Raw genomic sequence first — 26,335 nt, forward strand, 5'->3', positions numbered from 1 at the left:
ATGATACAGGACTCTTGGCTTGAAATTAGTCAGTAGCTAAAGAGCACAAGCCAAAGACTTGTTATTTCTGGAACATGTTTAACCATAGCATGTGAATAATTAGAAGTACAAGGAATGACTCACTGGTTCAAAACCTTCTCCAACATCAACTCGTATCTGTTGAGCTGTCTTGCCCATGGGGTGTTTTGTACTTTTCAGTCTGACACTGAATTGGGGTATATGAAAACCAAATTCTTCCCCTCCAATAGGCCAGGAATTGTTCCACCCAATCCAGTGTTGATCCTTGTTGCTCAAATGGGGCTCTGTACAGACAAAACCAGCAACACCAGGAACATCAGGGCTAGAAACGTGGACTCTTGGGCCCCACCTCAGACCTACTGAGTCAGTATTTGCATTTTAACGCGATTTCTAGGTGATTCAGGCACATGAAAATTTGGGAAGCACAGGTCTGTGTGTCTGTAATGTTGTTAGGGGAGGAGAAACTATTTCATTTCCCTCAAGGTAACTCTCATTTGCAGTGAAGAGGGGGATGCGATAGGTGGGGACAGAAGTTGAGTAGAACAGGAGTAGTGATGATTAAGAATCTGATCAGAAGACAAGGAGAGACCCCTTCTTCTTATGTTCCCCGATATACCAGGGGGCACAGGATAAAGCTGCACCATCCAATCTGGAAACCCAATCTGGGAACATTCATAGATCCTGATTTGTGGTGGCCCCCTGGCTGCAGGGAATCCTGCATCAAGCCAGGGGAGCTGGAAGACACGACCACACCAACAGGGCCAGGTCTGTTGAGAGGAAAGAGTAAATCCTCCGGAAATCCCAGGGACTGGGATTTGAGTCCTCCCACCCTGACCGTATTCAGGAGCCAGGTCCTCGGGCAAGTCTGGCCTTTCACTGCCGGGTAGGTGTTCACATCGTCCTAACTTCGGTCTTTCTGCTGTAACAGCACGTCAAGGACATCATCCTGCAGTCCAACCCGCTGCTGGAGGCCTTCGGGAATGCCAAGACAGTCCGGAACAACAACTCCAGCCGATTTGTGAGTTTCTTTCCTGTGATAGAGAGTGCCACCTGATTGGTGTTGTTGACATTCCTGATTTAAGTTCTGTGTCCCCAGGGAAACGGGTTTTTCACACATTATCAGGAGGTTGCCTTTTTGAGCTTTTTAAAAACTTTTCTCTAGTTGTGAACTGTCCAGCTTCAATTCACCCTTTGACTCAAGTCCTTTTTGAGCCTTGGGGATATAAATAAGATAATATCTGAAGCTAGTTCTCAACTTAAGTTGCCTTCCTAAGGAAAGTGGAAGTGTCAGCTTTGGTCTTGGAGAAGTTTCTTTGCTTTGGGCACTAGAGAAAAGGCCTTCTTTCCCAACTGAAGGACCCAGGTCTTGTCACCTTGTTTTGCTTCGTAGCTCTGTGGACCCTGGAGGGGAACTTTGATCCGGCACCTTAGAGAGAAACTTCTTCCTGTCTGTCGGCCAGAAGGGGCTGACTGCTTACCCTGCCCCTCTTGGCTTTGTGTGTGTGTGTTTCACGTGTTCTTGTAACATAATGACATGCCAGAGTGACTGACCTGAGCCTACATGGTGCTCCTAACTGGCCTGCTTACCAAAAGTAATGAAAACATCAGCTGAATGCCTTGAATGCCTAGTTAGACGTTTTTCTGTCTGAGTGTCTCCCGAGGGGGTGAACTGGAAAGCTGGCAAGGATGAATATGAATATATTCCCTTTGACAAAAAGCCACGTTTACAGAGAAGTGAATGTTTGCTCAGTAGCTTTGATTTATGTAGATTTTGTATCTTATCTCAACCATAGATTATGTCTGGCAGTAAAGCACTTAGGGAACCATCTGTGATGTGGATTCTGTTCCATTTTAAAATAAATAAGTGAGAATTTTGGAGAAAAGCAATTTCTTTTTTATCCTTCTGTTTTAGAAGGAAGCTTCTATTTCCAAGAGAATTCTTACTCAGTTTTCATGGAGTAATTGTTAAGCTCCCTGGTGAGTTTTATCTGTCAGAACTGCCCTTACTTTCCTCACTGTTTAATACTATTTGAACTATTACTCATTTGTTCTTCTCTAGTTTTTCTGTTCAATGCCAGGGCTATGTTATTTTGAAGTTTCTAGGTAATGAAACAGGAAAGAAGATGTGAATGAAATTTTCACTGGATCTTTTCTTCCCTGATTGTCAATCTCAATCTGCCTTTTATAAGGATTTGAGCAAATTTAACTCTCTAGCTACCTAACTTCCTTCTTTTGCCTTCCTTACGGAGCAGAAGAGTAACCAAATCAATATTTCCCTTGATATTTCCAATATAAATTATTCTTTTGTCTTTGGACAAGAAGGCTATAGCAGTCAGTTTTTATAAAGAAAAGCAAAAATACCCAGAATTTATTATTTTTCTGATAACAGAATTTCATACAACCCTGATGGAATGGTGGGAAAAGCGTACAGAAAGGTAGTACACACATACACACACGGATACACACACACAGATACACACATATGCACACGGGCGTACACGCAGCAGAATCTGATGGGGCATCAAAAGATGTGCTCATCAGTAATGAGAGAAATGTAAATTAAAACCATATGTCATTTTCGGTCTCTCAGATGGTGAAACATTAAGGAGGAAGACACTATTAGTTAAAGACTGACATCTTCTCCCAGGAGAGCAATTTGGCAGTTCTTATCAAAGTTTAAAATGCTCCTGGTCTTTGACCCAAAATACTTTTAGGTTAGAATATCCATGTTCCCTGTTAATAGTAATTTATTTTGAAAGATATGCGTAATATATTAATTTTTTGAAAAGGTTATAGGACAATATCTATAATATGGTCCCATTTTTATTTTAAAATGCACATTTATATAAAGCATAATTAAGGTATCTGCAGATCGATGTTTGAATATACTATAATAGTGATTAGTAGGAGGAGGTAGAAGTGCTTCAGGGTGGGATTATGGGTAATTTTACTTCAAATGGACTTGCAGTGGGAATCATCAAAATTCATCTGTTTCCACTTACAAATCTTTTCAAGTTTCAAGAACTGTATTATGAAATATTTCAAACACTATTTTAAAATAAAACAGTGAACGTTGAGGTACCCAGTACCTAATTTAAGAAGTAAAACATTACTAAGAACTGAGGTTTCTTTTCATTTATGAATTAAAATATCGTATCCTCTATTTATATAGTTTCCTCCTTCCCTCAGGCTGCTTACAACAAAACTGAACTTTTTGATCTCTCATTATGGATTTTTGCTCTTTAAATTACAATTTTGAGTTGTGCATAAGCATTCCCATTACATTAGAGTAGTGATTCTCAAACTTGGCCACATATGAAAAACACCCAGGTGGACTTCCCTGGTGGTCCGATGGTTAAGAATCCACCTGCCAGTGCAGGGGACATGGGTTGGTCCTAGATCTGGGAAGGTCTCACATGCTGCGGAGCAACTGAGCCCATGTACCGCAACTCCTGAGCGTGAGCTCTACAGCTCGGGGGCCACAGCCACTGAAGTCCACACACCCTAGGGCCTGTGCTCCCCACCAGGAGAAGTCAGTGCAATGAGAAGTCCTCGCATCGCAACAGGAGAGCAGCGCGTGCAGCGGTGACGATAGCAGGAGAGCGGCGCATGCGGCGGTGAAGATAGCAGGAGAGCGGCGCATGCGGCGGTGAAGATAGCAGGAGAGCGGCGCATGCGGCGGTGAAGATAGCAGGAGAGCGGCGCATGCGGCGGTGAAGATAGCAGGAGAGCGGCGCATGCGGCGGTGAAGATAGCAGGAGAGCGGCGCATGCGGCGGTGGCAATCCAGCGCAGTCAGAAACACAAGCCAGCCAGGCCTCACAGCCGCTTGTGTCTGGGTGCCAGGCCCTAGCAGCTGCTTTACTTGCCTGGAATGGCATTGGGCAGTATTTCTTAGAGGATCTCCCAGGATCTTTCTAGTGGGCAGCCAAGGTTGTGAACCATTAACAAAAGGACTTGAGAGTTTGCCGTTGACCAAATCTGCCCTTTGTGGCTTTGACATCCTGTTTTGTTTCATCCCTCTCCCCAGATTGATAGGAAATGGGGTGGTGTGGTGGGGTCGGACGCAAATGGACACTGAATTATTCCCTGCAGAACATGCCCGAAGGGAAGGATGGAGAAGGATGGCCACGGAAGGAGGCACGAGGGGTCTTGTTGAGCAGGCTTTGCCGTGAACCACTGTGGTTCGGGAGGGCAGTCGTTTGTGGTCCTCTACGTCTGCTGCCTCGGAATGTTTGTCTGGGGGTTTATTTTTGGGAGAGGGAGAGGAAAGAGTCAGCAGATTAAGACAAATAGACAATTAGACTGTGGCTTTCTTTTGTAGCTTTTTTGATACCCAGAATTGACATTAACTTAGCTGGAACATAGCAGTACTAGGTGCTATCCACAGGAGGAAAAACACGCAGTGTGGTTTTCTTCTCCTTAGTGAGTTTATGGTTCTGGTCAGAGACTTGTGGCTTGGCAGGCTTCATCCCTGAGATGGTGCACTTCATCAGCATACACATTTAAAAAATATTAAATGCGAATGCAGTTAGGCTGGGCATGCTCTCCAGTCTGACCCTAGGTCACACCACTCCCTAAAACCCACATTCTCATCTTTTTCTTCATTTAAATTTACACTCCTGGACCCTTCTGAGGACTGAAGAGAAACTAAATTGTAGTTTTAAAAAAATTATTTACTTAACAAATCTGGACACCTTTTCAGCTACAGTCCAGGGTTTTATTCTCTTTTGTTCCCTATTAGCAGTCATTTAAAAGGAAATGTTAACAAGAACAACAGTGACAAAAATCCCCACACCCACAGCTAGCTGGAAAAAACTTATAAAAGTACTTTTATTTTGTGTTAGCATATTAGATGCTCCTGGGATAAAAAGAAATTGCTTTTGCTCAAAGCCATGAAAATAAGTCTCTCAGAGGGGAAATTTGATTCCTTTGAAAGAGGCTGGCAGAGTTCACTCTTGTTAGATCAAGGGGACCATGTGATTTTTCTGTCCGATTCTTTACAGCTTCTGGTTTAGCAGACAAGCACCTACTAAGGGAAAAGGGGAAGGAATATAGTGAGTGTATCCATATTTAGTCAGGTTAGAATGATAGATTCTCTCTTTCAGTACAGAATTGTATGATTGGACAAAGGCACAGGTTATTGTCTGATAGGAAACGGTGAGGAAGTCTACACCAGAACTGGGAATAATTCAGAACATATCTTTCATTAATGAATTTCCTTGAATTATATGCTATATCCCAAGCCTGTTTGGAACATCATGTTTTTGTTCACCGACCATTAAAGGAAGTCCCTAATTTTCTTGCAGGGAAAATACTTTGAAATCCAGTTCAGTCCAGGTGGGGAACCAGATGGTGGAAAGATCTCCAACTTCCTTCTGGAAAAATCTCGGGTGGTGATGAGGAACCCTGGCGAGCGGAGTTTTCACATATTTTACCAGGTTTTCCTTTATATTATTTCTTTCCTACTTCTCTGTTCCTTCTCCACATTTAAAATGTTCTTCTCTTGGTCCTCAGGTCCTCAGGGTGAGATAGTCTAGTCTGGCCAGCCCTTGAGTCTTTATTAACGCAGGATGTGCAAGTCATGTGCGAAAGAACTGTGAGGATGCCCTTACTTGCAGGCAGAATAAGGTCTAGCTGGGGTGAGAAGACAACAATTTCCCTAAAGTAAAATAATCAATAAAGTGTTGACACACTTCAGAACAAAAGTAGGGCTGTTTGATTCTTGGCTAAATAGGAGATCACGAGGGGAGATATAGCTGGGACAATAAGGAGAGCTTTTAAGGGGGCACAAGATGGTGTGGAGGAGAGGTTGACTCAGATCAAGTCAGATGGTCTGAACAAAGCAAGGAGGGAGGGATGAGGAGGTAGGGAGATGGGAGAGATGGAGGGGAGGGGACAGGTAAGCTAATGAATGAGCCAGGCTCCGGCCAGATCGCAAGGGTAGAGGTCTCCAAAAGGTGAACTGTGGGAAGAAACACTTGAAAAAAGACTTAAGGTATTTCTTCCCCAGTCAAAAAGTTTTGGCTTAGACTCTTGGAAGCCATGGAGAGTTTGGTGTTAGAGCAGTCAGCCGGATGCTTTTAAATTATGTTCCAGGCTTCAGCAATCATTTGTTTCAACTATTTTTTAAATGTTTTTTTTTAATGGTGATTGATTTTTATTGGAATATAATTGTTTTGAATGTTTTTTAAGTATTTGAAAGTATAATGATACCATAAACAATTTTTTTAATGTATGGATTTTTGTATTAGTACTTCATATACCAGGGACCTACATTAGATTTTCTTTGAAGAATTGGCTGCAAGTGTTAGTTTTTGTTTTTTTGTTTTTTTAATTTTTTGGTAGAGTTTGATGATTATTCAGTTTGAAGGAAGTTAAGCTATGTTGATTGCTTCCATTTCAGTCTTTTCAATTCCATAAACATGTTAGGTGGTGGCAAACAATTCTTCTGGTTAGAATCTATTGGTTTAAAATATCTATAAATGACCAAAAGCTTCTGTCTATTCAGTAATGCTTTTAATTGTATTAATCAAAGCACCATGTACAGGTCTTTGAAAAGTAATTTCATGTATTACACATACTGTATTATTTATTGAGCACTGGACAGAAGTTCATAATTATTTCCTGGATGCTGTACTATAAATGCCAGCTCTACCCCCCTTCAGAATCCTCTGCCCACAAGTTAGAAAACCCCAGCCTGGAGACTGGGGAAGTGATGAGCTCAGGGTAAGACAGAGTTTAAGATTCTGACATAAAAGTGATAGTCGAAGCTGTGAAATAGGTAAGACTCCTGTGGGAGTGAATGTGGTGGGAAAAACCATGCCCATTTAGGACTTGGGGACCTGGAGACCGCCTGTGGATGAGGGAGGCATTGAGGAGCTAGGAAAGTAGTCAGAGGTCCTGCAGTGTCACTGAAGCCAGGGGAAGCTTTGGGGGTGCAGGGCAGGATCACATATTCAGAGCTTTAGGGGGAGGGATGAGGCAAGGGCCTGGGGACCAAGCAAGGCCTGGTGGCTTCAGCCGCTGCAAAGCAGCCATGAGACCTGTTCCATCAGAATGGTGACGGAGAGGAAGAAACCAGATGAGGAAGGAGAGGAAGGAGACTGTAGCTTGAAGGATTTCAGAGTCAAGGAAAAGCTTCTGAAGAAGACAAAGAAGCACGTGACTGTAGGCTGGAGAGAAAGAAAGGGATGTTTGAACCTTCAGGTGAAGGGAGTACATAATGTGGGTAGGGAGAAGACTGAGACAGAGATGGGAGAAGTTCTTCCTTAGCAAAAACAAAACCAAACCAAAAGAAAAAGGAAGAGAATGGCACAAAAAGATTTTAAGGAGATGGGGGAAACTAAGGGAACCTGATGTAATAGGATGACCAAGAACTTCTCCATAAAGGAGATGAGGTTCCCTGTTTTAAGGGTGTGAAGCTGGGACGACATGAGGAACTAAACCAAGATGAAGAAGTGTGGATGAGGGTGGGGGCCAGTGGTGGCTGGCGCTGGCTTGCATGGACTATGTGCATTTCTTCCTTCAGTGACGTTTCTTGGTACTTTGCAATCAGTCGTGGTAGGAGTATTTACACCACCAAAGTTAGCAATTGCTACACATTCATTCCCCACCCCCACCTCAAGAATGGAGTGTTGAGGACTTCCCTGGTGGTCCAGTGGTAAAGAATGCACGCGCCAATGCAGGGAACACAGGTTTGATCCCTGGTCCAGGAGGATTCCCCATGCTGTGGGGCAGCTAAGCCCGTGGTGCCACAAACACTGAGCCCATGCTCTGCAACAAGAGACGTCACCACAGTGAGAAGCCCAGGCACCACAGCTAGATAGTAGGTCTGCACTTGGTGCACCTAGAGAAACGCACATAGCATAGCCAGAAAAAGAGAGAGAGAAAATGGGTTGGTGAACATTTTCTTGCACACCTTTAGGGCCCTTGCTCAGAACTAAGGTAGATACCAGAGACGGAACAGAAAGCCAAGGGACAGGACACCAGCGTGGGGGACCCGAGGCTGTATTTGAATATACACCGTGCTATGAGAAGCATGGAGAGTCCAGCTGCCCTTTACAAAGGCATGTGCATTGACTCACATTGTTGTATAGCAAAAGCTGACACAAGGTTGTAAAACAAATATACTCTGATTAAGAAAATAAAAAATAAGAGTCTGACTCCACCAAAAATAAAAAAAAAGAGCCATGTGCAAGTTGAGCAGGAACAAAGTAGTGATAATCTGGCTTGCTTTCCACTGTTCCAAGGGATCTCACCAGTGTAACTGCGCAGTTCAATGTGTCAGATAAGGGAAAATTCTCAGCCCTTGCAGGTCTAATCAGAGTTAAGAACTAGAATTTGCAGAGATGATTTGGGGCTACTGCACAGAGAGCAGATATTCCGAAGCCCCTTCATATTTTTGAGACCAGGAGCAGCCATCCATTTAGGAAGCAGGGGTAGAAGGTCTGGTCGCCTGACTCCAGGGGTGGTGGGTGGTAGCGGGACCCGTGTGGTACCTTTGCCTGATCCATGGGCCCCACCACACACATGCCACTTTCTCTTGCTCCAGCTTATCGAGGGCGCCTCCCCAGAGCAGAAGCATGGCCTGGGCATCACCACCATGGACTATTATTACTACCTGAGCCTCTCGGGGTCTTACAAGGTGGATGGCATTGATGACAAGAAGGAGTTTCAGGAAACCCTGGTAAGTGCTGGTGCAGGCCGGGCACGATCTGACATCTAGACCAGGCATTGTCTATGGCAGAAAGGGCAGGGGAGGTGAACAAAGCAAAGAGCATCCTGAAACATCACCTCTTTTTGCTGGAAGCGCTCCATTTCTTAAAACACACATGTAAACACCCTTAAATAGCCATCGGCCCAGTTGCCAGATGACCACTTAATGATTTAATATGGGTAATAAAAAAGTTCATCATTACCCCTCTGTAGGTATTCTGATTCACGTAAAAACTATTTTCAGTAATGTATTTACCGTACCTGTTTGCCGAAAGCTAAGCAGTTGTTCAGCTGTTTCCTTACAAAGACAAACCAAAAATTATGGTCTTAATCAGGTTTAGAGGGACTTCCCTTGTGGTCCAGTGGCTAAAACTCTAGGCACCCGATGCAGGGAGCCCAGGTTCAATGGTCAGGGAACTACGTCCCACACGCCACAACTAAGACCCGATATAGTCAAATAAATATTGGAAAAAAAAATCAGTTTGAGAAATCTTAGAACACCTTCAGTCTCATCTCCACCTCAGTATTTACAGGTCAGAGGGCAAGCCTTACTCCATTCTTTAAACATGTTGTGTACGTTATGGTATACACTGTGAATTCAGGTATATTATTGAGGGTTCACATCCTTGGGGAAACAACTTACTAACTCAATCAATCTAGAACTTTCTAGAGACTTCCCTGGTGGTCCAGTGTTTAAGACTCCATGCTTCCACTGCAGGGGGCACATGTTTAAAACCTGGTCAGGGAAATCAAAGAGCCCACATGCCATGTGGTGCTGCCAAAAGAAATTCTAAAAATAAAAAATAGAACCTTCTAGAGGTGGACTGCTCACCCATTTAGCCTCAAGGAACTGCATCACCACTGCCCTTTAAGTCAGGTACCAGCCTGGCTCATCCCTCAGCCTGGATCCCAAACCAAGTGGGAAAACTGAATGGGCAATTGGAGGTACAGTTTCAGGTGGCAGGGGGGCTGACATTTGTGCTTGAAAGGGGCAGACTGTGTCCCAGGTATCAGGAAAGAAGGTGACATCAAGGGGCCACGTGGCCTCAGAGGAGGTGGGAGAAAACGTGCAGACAGGCCTGCAGCGGTCTTAGAAAAGAGCCCCCTTAAGATATGGGTATCTAAGACTCAGGCCTTTCATTTCCTTTTATTTGAATTTAGTGGATCTCAGAAACAAAGCTCTTCTAATGATGCTTTTATTTGGTTTTCCTGGAATTTTTCAAGATCCTTTTGCAAGTACAATTTACTCTCAGCCCTCCCAATGAAGAGAAAAATCTGTGAGAGTTTGGAGTGGCTGGAAAGCAGACTGGTGCCCATAGAGGGAGAGGGTGGCAACAAGGGGAAAATTAAGAGACAAGAACAGACTTGTTGACTGGGCAGCTGCCTCTGCATCTGAATACCTTTCCTCCAGAGCCTTCTCACATGTATTTCTAGACGATTGCATGCTCACACTGGGCAGGTTATTTATTGGGCTCCCCTGGTGGCTCAGTGATAAAGAATCTGCCTGCACTGCAGAAGCTGTGGGTTCAATCCCTGGGTCGGGAAGATCCCCTGAAGAAGGAAATGGCAAGCCACTCCAGTATTCCTGCCTAGGGAATCCCAGGGACTGAGGAGCCTGGTGGGTTACAGTCCATGGAGTCGAAGAAGAGTTGGGCATGACTGAATGACCAAATTGCAAAAAAGAAATTTCAAGACTGAACTGCCTTTCCAGCACCATGTTGAGACTTGAACGTGTGAGAGGGCGTTGGTCAGTGAAAATGTCTTATGGTGACTTCCAGCTGCCGTCGCAGACTAAGCCTTGTGTAACTGCACAGCCCCATCCAAGCTTTGGTTTCTTTCTGATGTGTTCCATAGCTCCTGACCGACTTGTCTGGGTCATTTCTGTCCCCTCTTCCAGCACGCCATGAACGTGATTGGGATCTTTGCGGAGGAGCAGGCGCTGGTGCTACAGATAGTGGCGGGGATTCTCCACCTGGGAAACATCAGCTTCAAGGAAGTTGGCAATTACGCGGCCGTGGAGAGTGAAGAGTGTGAGTGGTTTGGGCACACGGTTGCCAAATGAGGGGATACAGTGTTTAGTTCCGATCAGAGGAACTCACCACTTTCCTATGCTTTGGGTTTTTGAGGAAGAGAGGCTGAGGAGACTGGCAGGTCTTGCTGTGGCAGAACTGAAAGGCCTCTTCTGTGCACCCACACTAGGGACCGCTGAGGAAGCTGTTCTGCTTTCTCTTTAACCTTGGGGAAACCTGGCAGAATTTTACATGGAGGAGTAAAAATCAAGCTATACTTTAATGAGAATTAGAATTGTCTCCTGCTAACAATCTTTTCTGTAACTGATCTTTAGGGTTGATATTCACCTGAAGTTTCTCTCAGGATGTAAGTAAATATGGATAGCTCACAGGTTTGTAAGTTGCCCCATGGGTTGGATTAGATTGGGTTTCTGAAAACAAGGGGGTAAAAAATGGACACTGTTGTGTTGATCTTGCTGATGATGTCTTTAATGGCCCCTCTGTAGCAGTCAGAAGACCTAGATGATCGCTTTGACCCTTTGAGAAGGAATCAGGTGCTCCCTGCAGAGGCGCACTACTGGTTCTGTGTACACCGCTGTGCTACAGCTGCTGTGGCGTGGGACTTTAGCCTCTTTGTCATCGGTCAGCTTTCCAGGCTGCTCTCAGAGCCCACACATCCTTCAACCACCCAGGAAGATGTTTCTTCCTTTCTCAGCATTCTTCCAAGATGATAAATTTAGATGCCCAGTAATAAATAGTATCCTACTCATTGCTGACAGTGCAGTGAGGCTCTTTCCATTCCAAATAAGGTTCTTTTTTACATTTTTGTTCTCTTTGGTGATAAAAGAGGGAAGTTCTGCTAACTTTAGATGTCTGTCTGATAAGGAGAAACATGAATTGTGTTTACCAGGGAAGGGAGTGTGGTGGAAAACAATAAATGCACAGGGTATCCATGAAGTCTAGAAGCACAACCCAAGAATAATAACTATGTTTTCATACTTTATGTGCTTTATCCTTCACATTTAACAAATGCATGTATGTGTCCAGGAGGGTCATGAACACTTGCCTTTCATCACCGACCTTTCCGATTTCTTGACAGTTTCTATAGACGTACACTGGAATTCTGCTGCTTTCTTAAATAGTACAATCCTTTACTGACCCTTTGGGCTGGAGGAAAAGGTCATGGCTTTGACACAGCAAGTATTTTCCTGGATGCTTGAGCCAAGAAGCCTCCTCAGCCAACTGGGTAAAACCCAGGATTGGCAACTGCCATGCGATCCTCTGATTGAAAGTGGTGTCGGGCTGTCTCCATCAGAGAAGGGCTATTCTTGAAGCCAAAGAGCTTGAACAAAGAAATAGGTCCTCCTCCCAGTCGTGCTGTTTTCTCCCAGTTGGTAATACCTAAACATGGTCTGGGCAGTACATGATCACAGTTCTCGCATCTACCCATTTGCTAGTCAGAGCCCGCCTGCAGTGCGGAAGACCTGGCTTCAGCCCCTGGGTTGGGAAGATCCCCTGGAGAAGGGAAAGGCTACCCACTCCAGTATTCTGGCCTGGAGAATTCCATGGACTATGTAGTCTATGGGGTTGAAAAGAGTCGGACACGACTGAACGAATTTCACGTTCACTATTCCCCTCTGTAGTAGGAACCACTGTTTCCAATCTCTTGTATTCCTTTCAGGGGAATACTGTGTTCCTAAGAAACTACTCATAGCTCTTCTTTTTTTCCCTACTATTCTACATTAGTTGGAGTTTATAACATGCTCTGTGATTTTTCATTCCATGTTGTATCTTGGAGATTATTCTATAGTAATTCATTAAGAAGCTTCATTAAAAAAATTTTTTTTTTTTTTTGCTTTATGGTTGATTTACAATGTGTTAGTTTCAAGTGTACCACAAAGTGAATCAGGTCTGCATATACATGTGTCCACTCTTTTTTAGATTCTTTCCCTGTACAGGTCATTACAGAGTAGAGTTCCCGGTGCTACACAGTAGGTTCTGATTGGTTCTGTTCCCTGGGTAGTAGTGTATATATGTCCATCCCAATCGCCCAGTTTATCTCTCCCCCTCTCTTATTCCCTGGTGACCATAAGTTTGTCCTCTGTATCTGTAACTCTGGTTCTAATTTTGTAATTTGTACCCTTTTTTTAAGATTCCACATATAAGCAATATCATATATTTGTCTTTCTCTGCCTGACTTATTTCACACAGTATGACAATATCCAGGTCCATCCACATTGCTGAAAATGAGGAAACCCCATCCTTCTCAAAGCTGCATTAGCATTCCACTGCCTGACTGTACTTTAGTTTATTGAGCCAATCATCTGTTGATGGACATAAAGATGGTTTCCTGTTACTCTTCCAATTACTTAAAGTGGATAACCTGGTTTGTGTTGTCTTTCTCATATTTGACTTTAATACATGGAATGCATTTATAGAGGGAAGGCTTAGCCAATGCTTTTATAAAGGAAGAAAGCAGACTTTTCTTAGCTATTGTATTGTAGGAAAATAAATTGTTAAGACTTTCATCGCAACTGGTCTACTAAAGCAGAATATTAAATACAAATTAGCTTAAGAACTTTGTTGAAGGAAATAAAAATACTACTTAAGTAACCACAGGAGTAGAGTGACAGTGCCCCTTCTTTGCCTTGTTATTAGTGGGTTAGAAAACACAGACCCTCAACACCCAAGACTGATAAACCACATTTACTTTGCCATTTCTTTTAAATTTGTAACAGGGAGTTTTGTTTTGTTACATCTTTTTGGTTTCTCTATATTCCCTATGCTTAAATGGAAAAATTCAGTCCAACTTTGCTTTACACTTGAATGCAGTAGTAGAAATCTATCCTCATTATCAAAATGTGCTAAAACATTCTTTCTAGTGGGTTCTTTTATGCCCTGCATAATTCTGTTTAACTCTACCAGAGTTACGTCAGCATTTTTTAAAATTAATCAGTGCTTTCTCCTTGCTCTCTCCTTCCCAGCCCATTCCCCCAGCCTCTGAACTTCCAAACTGCCGCTCCTATCCAGCCATTCTTGCATATACCTTCATAGAAATTCACAGCTGGAACGAAGTTAATATGAGCAGCCCTACAGTTTTAGTACCAGGGCAACCATTGAAGAAGTTACTATACTTGAAAAGCATGGCATGGATTTTTTGGAAAAGCAAGTACTAGATTTCCTCTCTAGACTTCTTAGCTGTTTCCCTAAGCTTGTGACTCAGATTCTTGGCCAAAACTCCCTGCCTTGGTTTTCAAGTACCTGGGGTCCTTGACTTTTGCCCTCTTCTACTTAAGAGATAGGAGGCCTGGAAGGATATTGTTTCCTTGTCAGTCTTGTCTATTTCATCTCAAGGACCCAAGGACTTATGCCATATTGTTTTGTTTCTTTAGCTGTGGCATAATGGTAATGCCATAAACATTGCTACCAACCATTTTAACTGCATCCCTAGTTTAGCATGGTTGGGGGCTTGGGAGAAGCCCATGTTTCACCTACATGCTGTCTGCCTGGTGAGAGTGAAAATAACCAACATTGTAGTTTCTCCTTAATGAAGGTCTCCTCGGTGTCAGACACTTTGGTAAGTGTCTTTTGATTCTCACACAAAGCTGCCCATGTGATTTACAGGCATCTTATGTCCTTGTTCTGTGCAAGGTAATTTTCATTTTGGCAGAAGACACATCCAGATTCCTAAACATATGTGTGGTGAAACTAAACTTAAAAGAAATTGGCCATTGGCAAATTAGTGTGTTTAATTTTGTTCACATGCCCTTTGAAAAAGGAAGCCCTCTCCTGTCAGAGCATTTCTGTGGAACAGTCACACAGATAATAAATACTTTGTTCTGGCATTGCCCTTTTTCAAAATGCTTTCACTGACTTAATCTCATTGGAAGGTACATACGGAGAAATGTTAGCCTGTTACATTCCATTGCCATCTGTGAAATTCAAACAGATTATCTTTATTGGGAGCTTTATGATTTTTGAGGATTATCGTAAGGTCTTTAATAAAAATCCCTTTATCAGAGAATTTTGGCAAAACTTTGTGCAGAAAAAGAGAATTCATATCCAAGTCCAGAATTTTGATTTGTGTTCATAAAAATCTTTCGTTCGTACTGGAAAAAATTCTGAGCATTCTTTCATGTCCAGGAATCTCATGCTTGTCATTTATTCATATTAGAGTAATTTGACCAAAAAGTCAAGAAAACATGTTTGTATCTCTGGGCCCCCTCCTGGTGAGATTCTTGGCTTGAGACAATTTGCTGAGCTGTGAGAACCTCACCTTTTCTATCTGAAGACCACAAGCTGTGCCAACTGCCATGTCTTTAGTATGGGGTGTTTATTCTGTGGTGTGACTACTACAGTCCCCTCCATTGCTTGTACACTGCCCCAGGGAAATCTGGTAACATCTGTCTCTAGAAGCCATCCAGCCCCCTTTGACTCCAGACCAAATATCCCCTACCATTCAATTCCACCATTAAAATTCATCCTAATCTTTTCATCACCTACCTTGACCTTCATCTCCAGCCAGTGCTCACCTCAGCTGTGTCTCCCTTACCCAGCATGCTTGCCTTTGCACGCCCCACTCCCCTCTCTCCCTCTTCTTTCTTCCTCTGCGTTTGTACAAACCCTGTTCAGCCTTTTAGCCCCTCCCCTTCCCCCCAGCAAATCCCACATCTTCCTTGACCACCCCAGCAAACAGTAATATCTCTCTGCCCTAAATCCTCCAGGGCTTTATTGTCTGTCCACGTCGTATACTCAGCTTTTTGTAGGCTTCTTTATTTGGTAAACTGTCTTTGCCCCATCTAAATTGTCTTCAAGATTTCTTAAGTATTTTATATCCTGTCCTCTGTCTTTAGTACCCCAACACATGGAAAGCGCTCAATAACTATGTGATTTGTTATCATTATAAGTTTGATGATATCAGGTGCTTCAAGCTGGGAATGATGATTCTATGAAAACACTGTACCAGAAAGGAAGAAAAACAGTATTTGGAGCCAAAAAAATGTTTCTTCATTTAGTTCCTTCCAGGCTGTCTTGCTGCAGACTTGGAAAGATGTCCATTTCAGGCATTTGGCTGTGATCTCAGTAGGGGGGATTGGTTTGCCACCCTTCTTGGATCACTGATTTGTATTATTGAAAGTCTCGGTCTTCATAGGAATTGACTCATGTAATAGAAAAGTTGGGAAAAATTAAAGTGGATGGATGTGTGTAAGATTTCTGATGCGCCGTCTTCATTTCAGTGAAAGATCTTGGAGGCTAATGGTGGTTGGTATCTTGCATGTGTGCACACACGTCATGTATTTGTGAGAGGAATTGTTAAAAATCTGAAAGACAGTCATGTTTTTGTTTTGTTTTGTATAGTTTTGGCTTTTCCTGCCTATCTCCTGGGGATCAACCAGGACCGGTTGAAAGAAAAGCTCACAAGCCGGCAGATGGACAGCAAGTGGGGAGGCAAGTCAGAGTCTATCCACGTGACCCTCAACGTAGAGCAAGCCTGTTACACCAGGGACGCACTTGCCAAGGCCCTGCATGCCCGGGTGTTTGATTTCTTGGTAGATGTAAGTAAACACAGATCGACATTGCTGGGGCTCCATATTCTAATGTCACGTAAAGAGTGAAACATCTCAGAGCTTTGTTTCCACATTTTGGCTCATTCCTTATGTGATCATCACTTCGCTCCTCCGTGTTTTATCCTCACACTGGAACCATGTTTTACTTTTCCACTTTTACTTTTAGTATTGTCCAGCAAAACTCTAATATGGTAACAGCTTCTTGTGGACAAAATACTTAGTAAAGCTAAAACTACAGACCAGAAAAACAGAGGCCCACTGTCGTAATCTTTCAGCTTAAAGGTTTGGAATGTTGTATTTGTCATCTATTGTTACATTACAAATTAACCCAAAACTTAGTGACTTAAAATAGTAAGCATTTATTTTTTCATACTTTCTATGGGTCAGCTGTTTGGAGGTGACTTAGTTTGGTGGTTCTGACTCAGGGATGAGAGGGCAAAAAGGTGCTGATTAGAACTACAAGGCTTGACGAGGGTTGGAGAATCTGGTTCCAAGATGGCTCCTTCATATTAGCAGGATGCCTCAGTTCCTTGCTACATGGGCGTCTTTTTTGGAGCTACTTGAATATCCTCACAACATGGCAGTTGATTTCCCCTAGAATGCGTAAGAGAAAGAGCAAGGAAGAAGCTGCAGAGATTTTGATGTCCTAATCTTGGCCTCAGATATTGCCAGTCTGTCAGCTTCTGTTCATCAGAATCAAGTCACTAAGGACAGCCCACAGTTAAGAGCAGAGGATTTAATTTCCAATTTTGGGGGGAGAGGAGTGTCAAAGACTTCTTGGATATATTTTTTAAACTACCACAGACTTTTAAAATGATGGTGTAAAAAATAAAATAAAATAAAATGATGGTGTAAGCATACAGATATTAAATCTAAATATGCATATACATGCATATTTATATATGTATATAACTTATAGGTTCTGAAAATTAGTCTCTCAGCACTGTCACTGCCAGTGACAGTCTGTGTTAATCCCTGTAGCTTGTAAATGATTAGAATAATAATAGCAAGCACTTATATAGCACTTAACTACGTGCCAGATACTGGTCTAAGTCTTTTAGAAAAAGAATAATTCTTACAACTCTGTGACTTAGGTATTATTATCTCTATTAAACATATAAGCTAATTCTGAGGCACAGAGAGGTTCAGGAACTTCCCCAAGGTCACACCACTATTAAGTGATAAACCTAGGAATTAAACCCAGGTAATTTGGCAGATCTCCAGCTATTTCACTCCGCTACCTTTTATTTATTCCAGCCAGAAAGAACCCCATGGGAACCCCAGTCAGGGGACAACAGGCTGGCCATTAGATCCCGAAAGTCTGTGTTTCACTCCAGGCAACATCTATAAGGCTTAAAGTATTGTTGGGTGTGTTTAGGGTTGAGTAGATCAGAGTAGGGTAGGGTAAATATTCTGGGTACTTCTTATGGTTATATTAATGGTAAGATTGCTTAGGAATCTGGTCAGGGTTATACAAAACATTAGTCATGCCTTTAACTTGTCCAGGCCCATCATTATATTGACAAGGGAATCTTAGCCTCGAGTATTGGTGATTTCACCCAAGGCCATTCAGCAGGAGGGTTGTACTGAACTGGGATTAAAACCTACATCTCTTGTCTCTGTTCAGTGAACCTTCCAGTGCTGGCCTTCCCACTTTATTTCCTTTCTGTCCTCCCTTGATTGTGTGGTGTAATGGGGCAGATGCCCTGTGTAAGTGATGCTAATTGGAGCTGACGTTTATTAAGCCCTGACTCCTTGCCAGGTACTGGGCTAAGTGCTATACATCATTACCTGTTGGCTGATAAAAGATGAATGTCATTTTCTTTGCCTGGAAAGCAACTCTGGTACTTAAAAATTCCTCCAGTTATTCTCAATCACCAGGAATTTTTCTTACTTCCTCCCTCCCCTGCAGGCCTGACTAACCCCTTCTAACCTATACCCCACCTCCATCATTATCTGTTTCATTGATTACACATCTCTTTTCACAGTGGTCAAGAACACCAGAATCATCATACTACTTAAATAGAATTCCATACCCTTCCTCTTATCCAGTGTGGTTTTATACATTATGATGTTATCAGTGTCATTAAGAGGATTGTAGCGAGAACTAAATGAAACAAAACTTGGGAAGCCCTTCCCAAAGCCTGGTGAATGTTGAATCCATGTAAAGTCACTTTTCATTACCATCACTTTAATACTAACTAATGACATTACTGTCCATAGTTGCCTCTGAGAATAAAGACTGTCTTGTTGACATTCCTGCCATATAAGTCGCTTCAGTCGTGTCTGACTCTGTGCGACCCCATAGACAGCAGCCCACGAGGCTCCCCCATCCCTGGGATTCTCCAGGCAAGAACACTGGAGTGGGTTGCCATTTCCTTCTCCAATGCATGAAAGTGAAAACTGAAAGTCAAGTCGCTCAGTTGTGTCCGATTCTTAGCGACCCCATGGACTGCAGCCTACCAGCCTCCTCCGTCCATGGGATTTTCCAGGCAAGAGCACTGGAGTGGGGTGCCGTTGCCTTCTCCGGCCATATTATGTTAGATGATCATTAATTGATTACAGGGCATACCTGGTTTTATTGTGCTTTGTAGATACTACATTTTTTTTTTTACAAATGGAAGGTTTGTGGCAACTCTGTTGAACAAACCTATCAGTGCCATTTTTCTGACAACATTTGTTCATGTCATGTCTCTGTCACATCTCGGTAATTCTGGCAATATTTCAGACTTTTTCATTATTATATTTGTGATGGTACTCTGTGATCAGTGATCTTTGATGTTACTACTATGACTTGCTGAAGGCTCAGGTGCTAGCATTTTTTTTATCAATAAAGTAATTTTTAATTTAAGTATGTACATTTTTCAATATGTAATGCTACTTAAAAGACTGCACTTAATAAACTACATACAGTGTAGTATAAGCATCTTTTTTATATGCACTGGGAAACAAACAAAGGGTGTGACTCCCTTTTTGTGATATTTGCTGTATGGCAGTGGTTTGGAACCAAACCCACGGTATCTCTTATGTATGCCTATACTGGATGGGGTTAATGGAAAGAATATTTACAAGGTCTGCAATATTGGTTCTTTTTGTGAAACAGATTTTACTTCACTCATCCAAGATGATATTTTCTAATTCTCAAGACTTCCTGAGAAAAACTAGTTCTGCCAGAAATGAATGGTTTTCATCTTTCTACCATGCTACTTTTTTTTTTTTAAAGATTCTGGTGGTTTTCCCACAAACTTGACATTGCACTGAGGCCTTTTTAAGGAGCAATTCATCTGTCTTCTTGTCTGCTTCTGTTTCCAAAGGCAGTAGTATCTGCTTTTCTTATCCCCATGCATGCCCATTATTAATATGAATGTGAGAGGAGTTAATTACCATGCTGGTTACTTTCTTCTAGTCTATCAACAAAGCAATGGAGAAGGACCACCAGGAATACAACATTGGCGTCCTAGACATCTATGGCTTTGAAATATTTCAGGTAAGACCAGCTTGAGTAATTGAAGACAAAGAAGGGTAATGCTTTTTACCTGGCTTGAAAGAAATAATTCTAGGCAATGAAAAAAATATCATTGTGGCTCACTTTTGCCTTTTTGAGTTCTTCATGTACCTATACTAAATTAGTATCTCCTAAATATAAACCATGCTGTTTCTACTGATGCCGCCAACATTTCCGTTAAGCCTTTTCACTAAATCACTCAAGAAGTGACTTTAAAATGATTTTGCAGAAACAAGTACATAAAAGTAACACTTTGTCTTTTTCTTTTCTTCAGAAAAATGGCTTTGAGCAGTTTTGTATCAATTTTGTTAATGAAAAATTACAGCAGATTTTTATTGAACTCACATTAAAGGCAGAACAGGTGAGCAGTCCTCTTCCTTCATCTTGTTCTGTTTCTGATTTGTTTTGAAGGGTATAGATGTCTCTCTTTTGGTAATAGGTTCAGATTATAGTTTTTTTATTAGAAAATGTACTTAATAGAGTCAGGCAGAAAAACCATATGCCACTGTGACATTTTAGTCTGAAGTATAAACACCATCTGCTACATTTTCTTTCTCTGTAAGTAAATGATGCTGTGAAGTTGGACTTATGACTGGTTGTTTTTACTACTCTATGACTCATTGACCAAGTGCAAATGGAAACCTATTCCAACCCCAATCGCCTATGGCATATACTGTGTTCCAAAGGAAAACTTGGTTTTCTCGGATTTGCTCTGCTCCCAATCTAACATAAAAATAAATGTGTCTTTAACAAAGCTGGTATTTAAATTCTGACTTGAGGTTACTTGCCTTGTTTATACTACCTACTGAAAGTCCAGTGCAAGTTCCCTTTTATTCTGGTGCCTACTGTTTTTTGATTTCTTAGATTGCTATAATAAGGTACCACCAACCAGATAGCTTAACACAATAGAATTTTTTTTCTCTCCCAGTCCAGGAGGCCAGAATTCAAAATCAAGATGTTGTTAGGGTAGTACTCCTTCCAGAGACTATAGGGGAAATTCTTCCTTGCCTCTTGCAGCTCAAGGTGCTCCTGGCATTCCTTGCCTTTGGGCAGCATGCCTTCAGTCTCTGCCTGTGTCTTCTTGTGTCCATTTTCTCCCTGTGTCCAAATCTCATTCTCTCTTCTCTTAGAAAGACACCAGTCTCTGGAATTAGGGGTCACCCTAAATCCACAATAATTTCCTTATGAGATTCTTAGCTAATTATATCTCCAGATATCCTATTTCTGGACATTTTAGGGTTCTAGATGGACACAAAATCTTGGGGGACACACTCAACCCACACTGCACACACCCGAGGCTGTCTGAAGAATGTTTATTCATGGAAGTGTTCATGTGTCTGCTCAGGAACACCAGTGATCAATAGTTTTCCTGGGAAACTCTGCCCTGGAATTCTTCCACTCCTCAGAGTAGCTAGAGCCAAACCCCAAGAGTGGACATGGTGGAGACTGAGATGGGAGAAGGTTGGGTCACAGAGGAACTTGGTAGGGCATGGTAAAGAGTTCAGAGGAAGTATGATGAGAAGCCATTGAAGGATTTTCAGTAGAGTGTGATGCCATCTGATTTGTTTTTGACCAGTTGGCTTTGACTGTTTGCACTTAGACAGGGCAGGCTGAGGCAGGGGAGGACCAACAAGAGTGGAAGTTTCAAAACCAGACTCCCAGGGAGACTGAGCAAGAATGGTGAGGCGTGGACAGTGATGGCTGCAGCAGAGATGGGGACATGATTCCCTAATGAGGGGGTCAGATTTGGTATATATTTTGCAGAATGAGTCAGTGTGACTTGCTCTCAACATAATTAGCTGAGGAAAGAGGAGTCGCAGATGATTCCTAGCTTTGCAGCTTGAGTAACAGGACCAGTGGGGAGACTGTTTACTGAACGGTAAGATGAGGGGGAGAGCAGGTGGCTGGAGACAGGCATGTAGGGCCAGAGCGCTGCTGAATGTGGTAGATAGGAGAGGCCTGTTACCCTCTGAGTGGAAATCCCAGGATATGACGTACATGTGACTCTGGAACTCAGGGGGCCAGCCTAGACTCAAGAAACACTTTCAGGTGTCATTAGCCTATAGGTGTTATCTTAAGCCACCAAGTTGATTGGAATTACCTAGGGAATAAGGTTGAGAAAACAAGGCTGGGAGATTGAGCCCCCATCATATAAAGATCAGGGGGTAGAGGGGAGAGCCAGCAAAGGACGCTAACAAAGCAGGACTGGTGAGGAACGAGGAAAACCAGGAGCATGTGATGGTGTTCATCATGTTTAATGAGCAGCTGACCTGAATGAGGGGCCTTCCTTCTAAGTACCTAGATGCTAATCTGTACTTCTGTTCTCTGTGAAGTTCAAAGAGATTATTTCAAAGCTGGACCTATGGGTTAAGCCATTTTTAATTGCCATCTTTGTATGTCAAAAACAATTATATGGAAGCAATTTTATATGGTTCTAACCAAACATAAAAATTACCAAGCAATGAAATTCTCTTTTCCTGTTCCTCTTAGAAAATATTAGTATTGCTAGTTTTTATGGAAGAGATCCAGGTTTTTCTTCCCTGATGATTTATGTGCCTGTGATATCCATCTGTGCTGAACTCTAGCTGGTCTTCACTGAGTCAATGAGAATTCCTGCTTTCTGTCCTACAGGAAGAGTATGTGCAAGAAGGCATTAGATGGACACCCATTGATTACTTTAATAACAAAGTCGTATGCGACCTCATTGAAAACAAAGTTGTAAGTATGGCCTGGTGTGTCTCTTCACTGTTGACAGGTTTACACTAAGAGAGTTTTTGTTCTCTCCGTCATTGTATTAGAATAGAGAGAGTGAGAGCTCTGACTGAAGAGAGGTTTTTTTTGTTTGCTTATTTGGCTGTGCCTGGCCTTTGTTGTGGCATGTGGGATCGAGCTCCCTTCCCAGGGATTGAACCCAGGCCCCTGCATTGAGAGTGCGGAGTCTTAGCCACTGGACCACCAGGGAAATCCTCGATGCAGAGAGTTTTAGCAATTACATTTATTTTGCTTCTACGTATATGTGTAAAAGCAGGGTTTTATTCTTACAGTTAATATATACATGTGTATATAAGCACATTGTCAATTTATGAAGGGAAGTCATTACTGAATTTTAAGAGGACACAGTTATCACTTATGTTGATGGCATAGTGTATGAAGAGACATAAAATTGACCCTGCCTTCCAGACCATTTATACAACTTCTAGGACTTTAGCCCTAGAAATTATTCAAAAGAAAATAAAAGGGCATAGACACATCTGTACAGTACTGTAAAGTCCCAAACTGGAAATGATGAAAACATTCATAGAGAATTCAGTCCTTAAATAAATTATAGCATACAAAAGCAGGGAAATATAGCCATCAAAATAATAAGTACAAAGACTGTGTAAAACAGGAGGATTATTTATAAACTAGTGCTATGCAGAAAAAGTGATATATGATAGAATGTATCCAGTATGTAGCTGTGTAATCTATGTCTATATGGGTAACAAGCTGAAAACAAACATTAGGAAATGAATTAGGGTCAAAGAAAAATGGTTTTCTTCAGAGTTTTAAAAATCAACCTAGTACAATAAGAGTGAGCAGATAATGATCGTTCTGTGTATGACTTTGAATAGAACCTTGGGAAGCTGAAGTTTTCTTTTTGAAAATGGATTTTGTTCCATCGTTAGATCTAAGAGGTGGCTCCCATTTGGGATTATTAATAGCATCCTTCTTCAAAGGGAACGACTGACTTCCAAGATGGTATCTTAAGTCTCAGGAGCTGTTTCCTTGCTTAAGGAAAGACCTAATGAACATGGTATGTTTTAGAACAGTCAGTGAACTGGGGCTTTGCTTTCTTGGTCCCATCAGAACCCTCCTGGAATCATGAGCATTCTGGACGATGTATGTGCCACGATGCACGCAGTGGGTGAGGGGGCGGACCAGACACTGCTCCAGAAACTGCAGATGCAGATTGGGAACCATGAGCACTTCAACAGCTGGAACCAAGGCTTCATTATTCACCATTATGCTGGGAAGGTATGGCCAGGGAGCAGGGGTTCAACAAAAAGGAAGTTACCTGTATTAAGCCTTTGGGCCTGCAATCTGTTTTCTCATGAGGCAACTGAGAAGTGTCCATATAGTTTTATCTGCCTCGCTGTGTTTTATTGACCCATCTTTCATTCATTCAACATGGGGCTTATGAAATATTTGGAGAGACAAACAAAAGATAGTATACACTGCTGCGTGTTTTTTAACACGAATCACCCTTATATAACATAAGCATGAATCAGCATATATATTAACTGCTGAAGGAATGAGTGTTCGTCTTGCCTCTTATGCAAGCCTGCATCTTTTTACTTGCCCATCTTCCTTGGGAGTATAAATAAGGACCAGGGGTTTGTTCTTATAAAATGCGTGAGTACTCTGTGTTACTGCATTACCAGGCTGGTGATACACAGATAAGTAAACTGAGGTCGTGATATTTGGAGACTTCACAGTACTGTGGAAATTCATTGGTCTCACTCTTCATCCCAATTAATCTCTTGTTAACCAGGGAGGATCGTTGAGCATGAGGCTATAGCTAAATTGATCTAACACCATTCATGGGAGAAATCAAAAAGCCTCAGATGACATGGCCCATTGCAGTGGTTTAGTGTGCTCAGTTTCATTTTATTCCATCTTAGCTAAAATTTAGGGAAGGAATTCAGTGTATTATTTACACACCTGTCTATCTGTAGAAGGACTATGTAATCGTGAGAGCTGGGGGCCTGGTGATGTCTTTTGGATCGTGTATGCAGTCAGCATCTCCAGGCCATCACCAGCTAAGTCATCTAGCAAGTAGAACATACACAGCCTTAATGTGGCATATCAGGATGAAAGCGCATTTGTTACATCTGAAAATATGCATATTCTGTGAAAGATAGCCATGCTGGCTTGGATGTTTTGTTCAATGAAATATTTAAAAGATAAAATTTGATTTCTTTCCATTCTTGGCAAGGTATCCTATGACATGGATGGCTTTTGTGAGCGGAACCGTGATGTGCTTTTTATGGATCTGATCGAGCTTATGCAAAGCAGTGAGCAGTAAGTGTGTTTGCCTTATCTGACACAGGGGTTTGATCATTTTTTAGTATTAGGACAAACTTGTGATGTTTAAATGTCAGCATTTTGGGCTTCCCTGGTGGTCCAGTGGCTAAGACTTGGTGCCCCCAATTCAGGAGACCTGGGTTCAGTCCCTGGTCAGGGAACTAGATCCCACATGCCACAACTAAGAGTCCTCAGGCTGTAGCTAAAACTTGGTGAAGCCAAATAAATAAATATTTTTTTCATGTTTGGGAATGCATGTAAGAATTAAAGATTTTAAAATTTAAAAAATAAAAAACTAAAATTAAAAAAAAAAATAAACAAAATAAAATAAAAATAAATGTCAGCATTTTGCTTCCTTGTGCTGTTAAGTCTGAGTTATCATTAGACAATTTGACTTCTTAAAATAGTTATCCCCCCAATCTTAGTCTCTCCCTTATCCTTAATACGTCCCACCCCCCATTCTAAGTGCCATCTGCAAGCCCTTCAGGGTCTCCAACTTCATCATGTTCAATGGTTTTATCTAGAAGAAGTGCCTATCCTGGGATTGGGTTGGGATAGCCACGTCATCTATGAGTGGAATAGTCTGGTTCTGTGAAACTTTGCCCTTGGAATATCATCCTAAGAATTCCCCTCAGTCACTCAGTTTTAAAAAATGCTAATGGCTTAGCTATACCCAAGTTAACCTGAGTTGCTGAAGCACTTGAGAAATGGCTCAAGAAGTCAGGGAAGGACACTCAGAGATCCATTTTAACTCCCCAGACCTTGACTAAGCTATGGTCATAGAAGCAGTGGGTACACCACGCACCGCCCCCGCCCCCCCCCCACCCCCTTGCAAGCTGCTAGAGCACTTAGGACCAGCTTTGCCATGTCCTTTCCTTCCCTGTTGCCTGCAAAGGTCCCCATGGTCCTGGGTAATGGATGTCAGGCATCATTTTCATGATCAAGCCTCTCTATGCCAGGCAAATACAATATTGCACAGTCTTCCAGTTTTTACAACTTTTAGAGCTTCCTCCAAGTAATAATGTCCTTTTAGTCTCTTACTTCAGATATCATAATATCAGGACTAACTGCTTTAATCAACAGTTGCAAGCATGATTATTTTCTAGAAAGGGCCTGACTTCTATGAAAGCAAAATCAAGTTTCATTTTTGGTCCACAGTTCAAATTTCTGCTCTGTTTAATCCTCTACCCCTCCCGCCAGCCTCCACTCCTCCCCAGCCCGCATCTTCCCAGGCTTGTACTTCCTTGGCACTCACACCCCTCACTTCAGAGATTTCTTCATTCAAAACATAAAACATAAAAATCTATTTGCTCTTAAAAGGTCAGATAAACCGCAAGTCCTGGCTTGTGGGGTTTATGATAATCAGGTGCAGACATGCTTTCAGAGATTTTTTTAAATTATTAAAATTACTGCCAACTTCAAGAGCTATTGATGCTTCCATCTAAAACTTGTGTC

General features: G+C 42.1%; 1 protein-coding gene across 3 annotated transcripts in view; it reads left to right on the forward strand.

Annotated features, from left to right (window-relative positions):
- MYO1E (myosin IE) overlaps positions 1–26,335 on the forward strand; it is a 214,992-nt gene that overhangs the window by 129,946 nt on the left and 58,711 nt on the right. For all 3 annotated transcript variants that reach the window (XM_004010559.5, XM_060417853.1, XM_042252380.2), the window contains 10 exons: positions 947–1,036; positions 5,327–5,458; positions 8,572–8,706; positions 10,633–10,765; positions 16,103–16,299; positions 19,718–19,798; positions 20,091–20,177; positions 22,448–22,534; positions 23,663–23,830; positions 24,792–24,877. In XM_004010559.5, coding sequence (XP_004010608.1) covers positions 947–1,036; positions 5,327–5,458; positions 8,572–8,706; positions 10,633–10,765; positions 16,103–16,299; positions 19,718–19,798; positions 20,091–20,177; positions 22,448–22,534; positions 23,663–23,830; positions 24,792–24,877 — 1,196 coding nt within the window. The remainder of the gene's footprint in view (positions 1–946; positions 1,037–5,326; positions 5,459–8,571; positions 8,707–10,632; positions 10,766–16,102; positions 16,300–19,717; positions 19,799–20,090; positions 20,178–22,447; positions 22,535–23,662; positions 23,831–24,791; positions 24,878–26,335) is intronic.

This window comes from Ovis aries, chromosome 7 (genome assembly GCF_016772045.2).
Source record: "Ovis aries strain OAR_USU_Benz2616 breed Rambouillet chromosome 7, ARS-UI_Ramb_v3.0, whole genome shotgun sequence".
Lineage (NCBI taxonomy): Eukaryota > Metazoa > Chordata > Mammalia > Artiodactyla > Bovidae > Ovis > Ovis aries.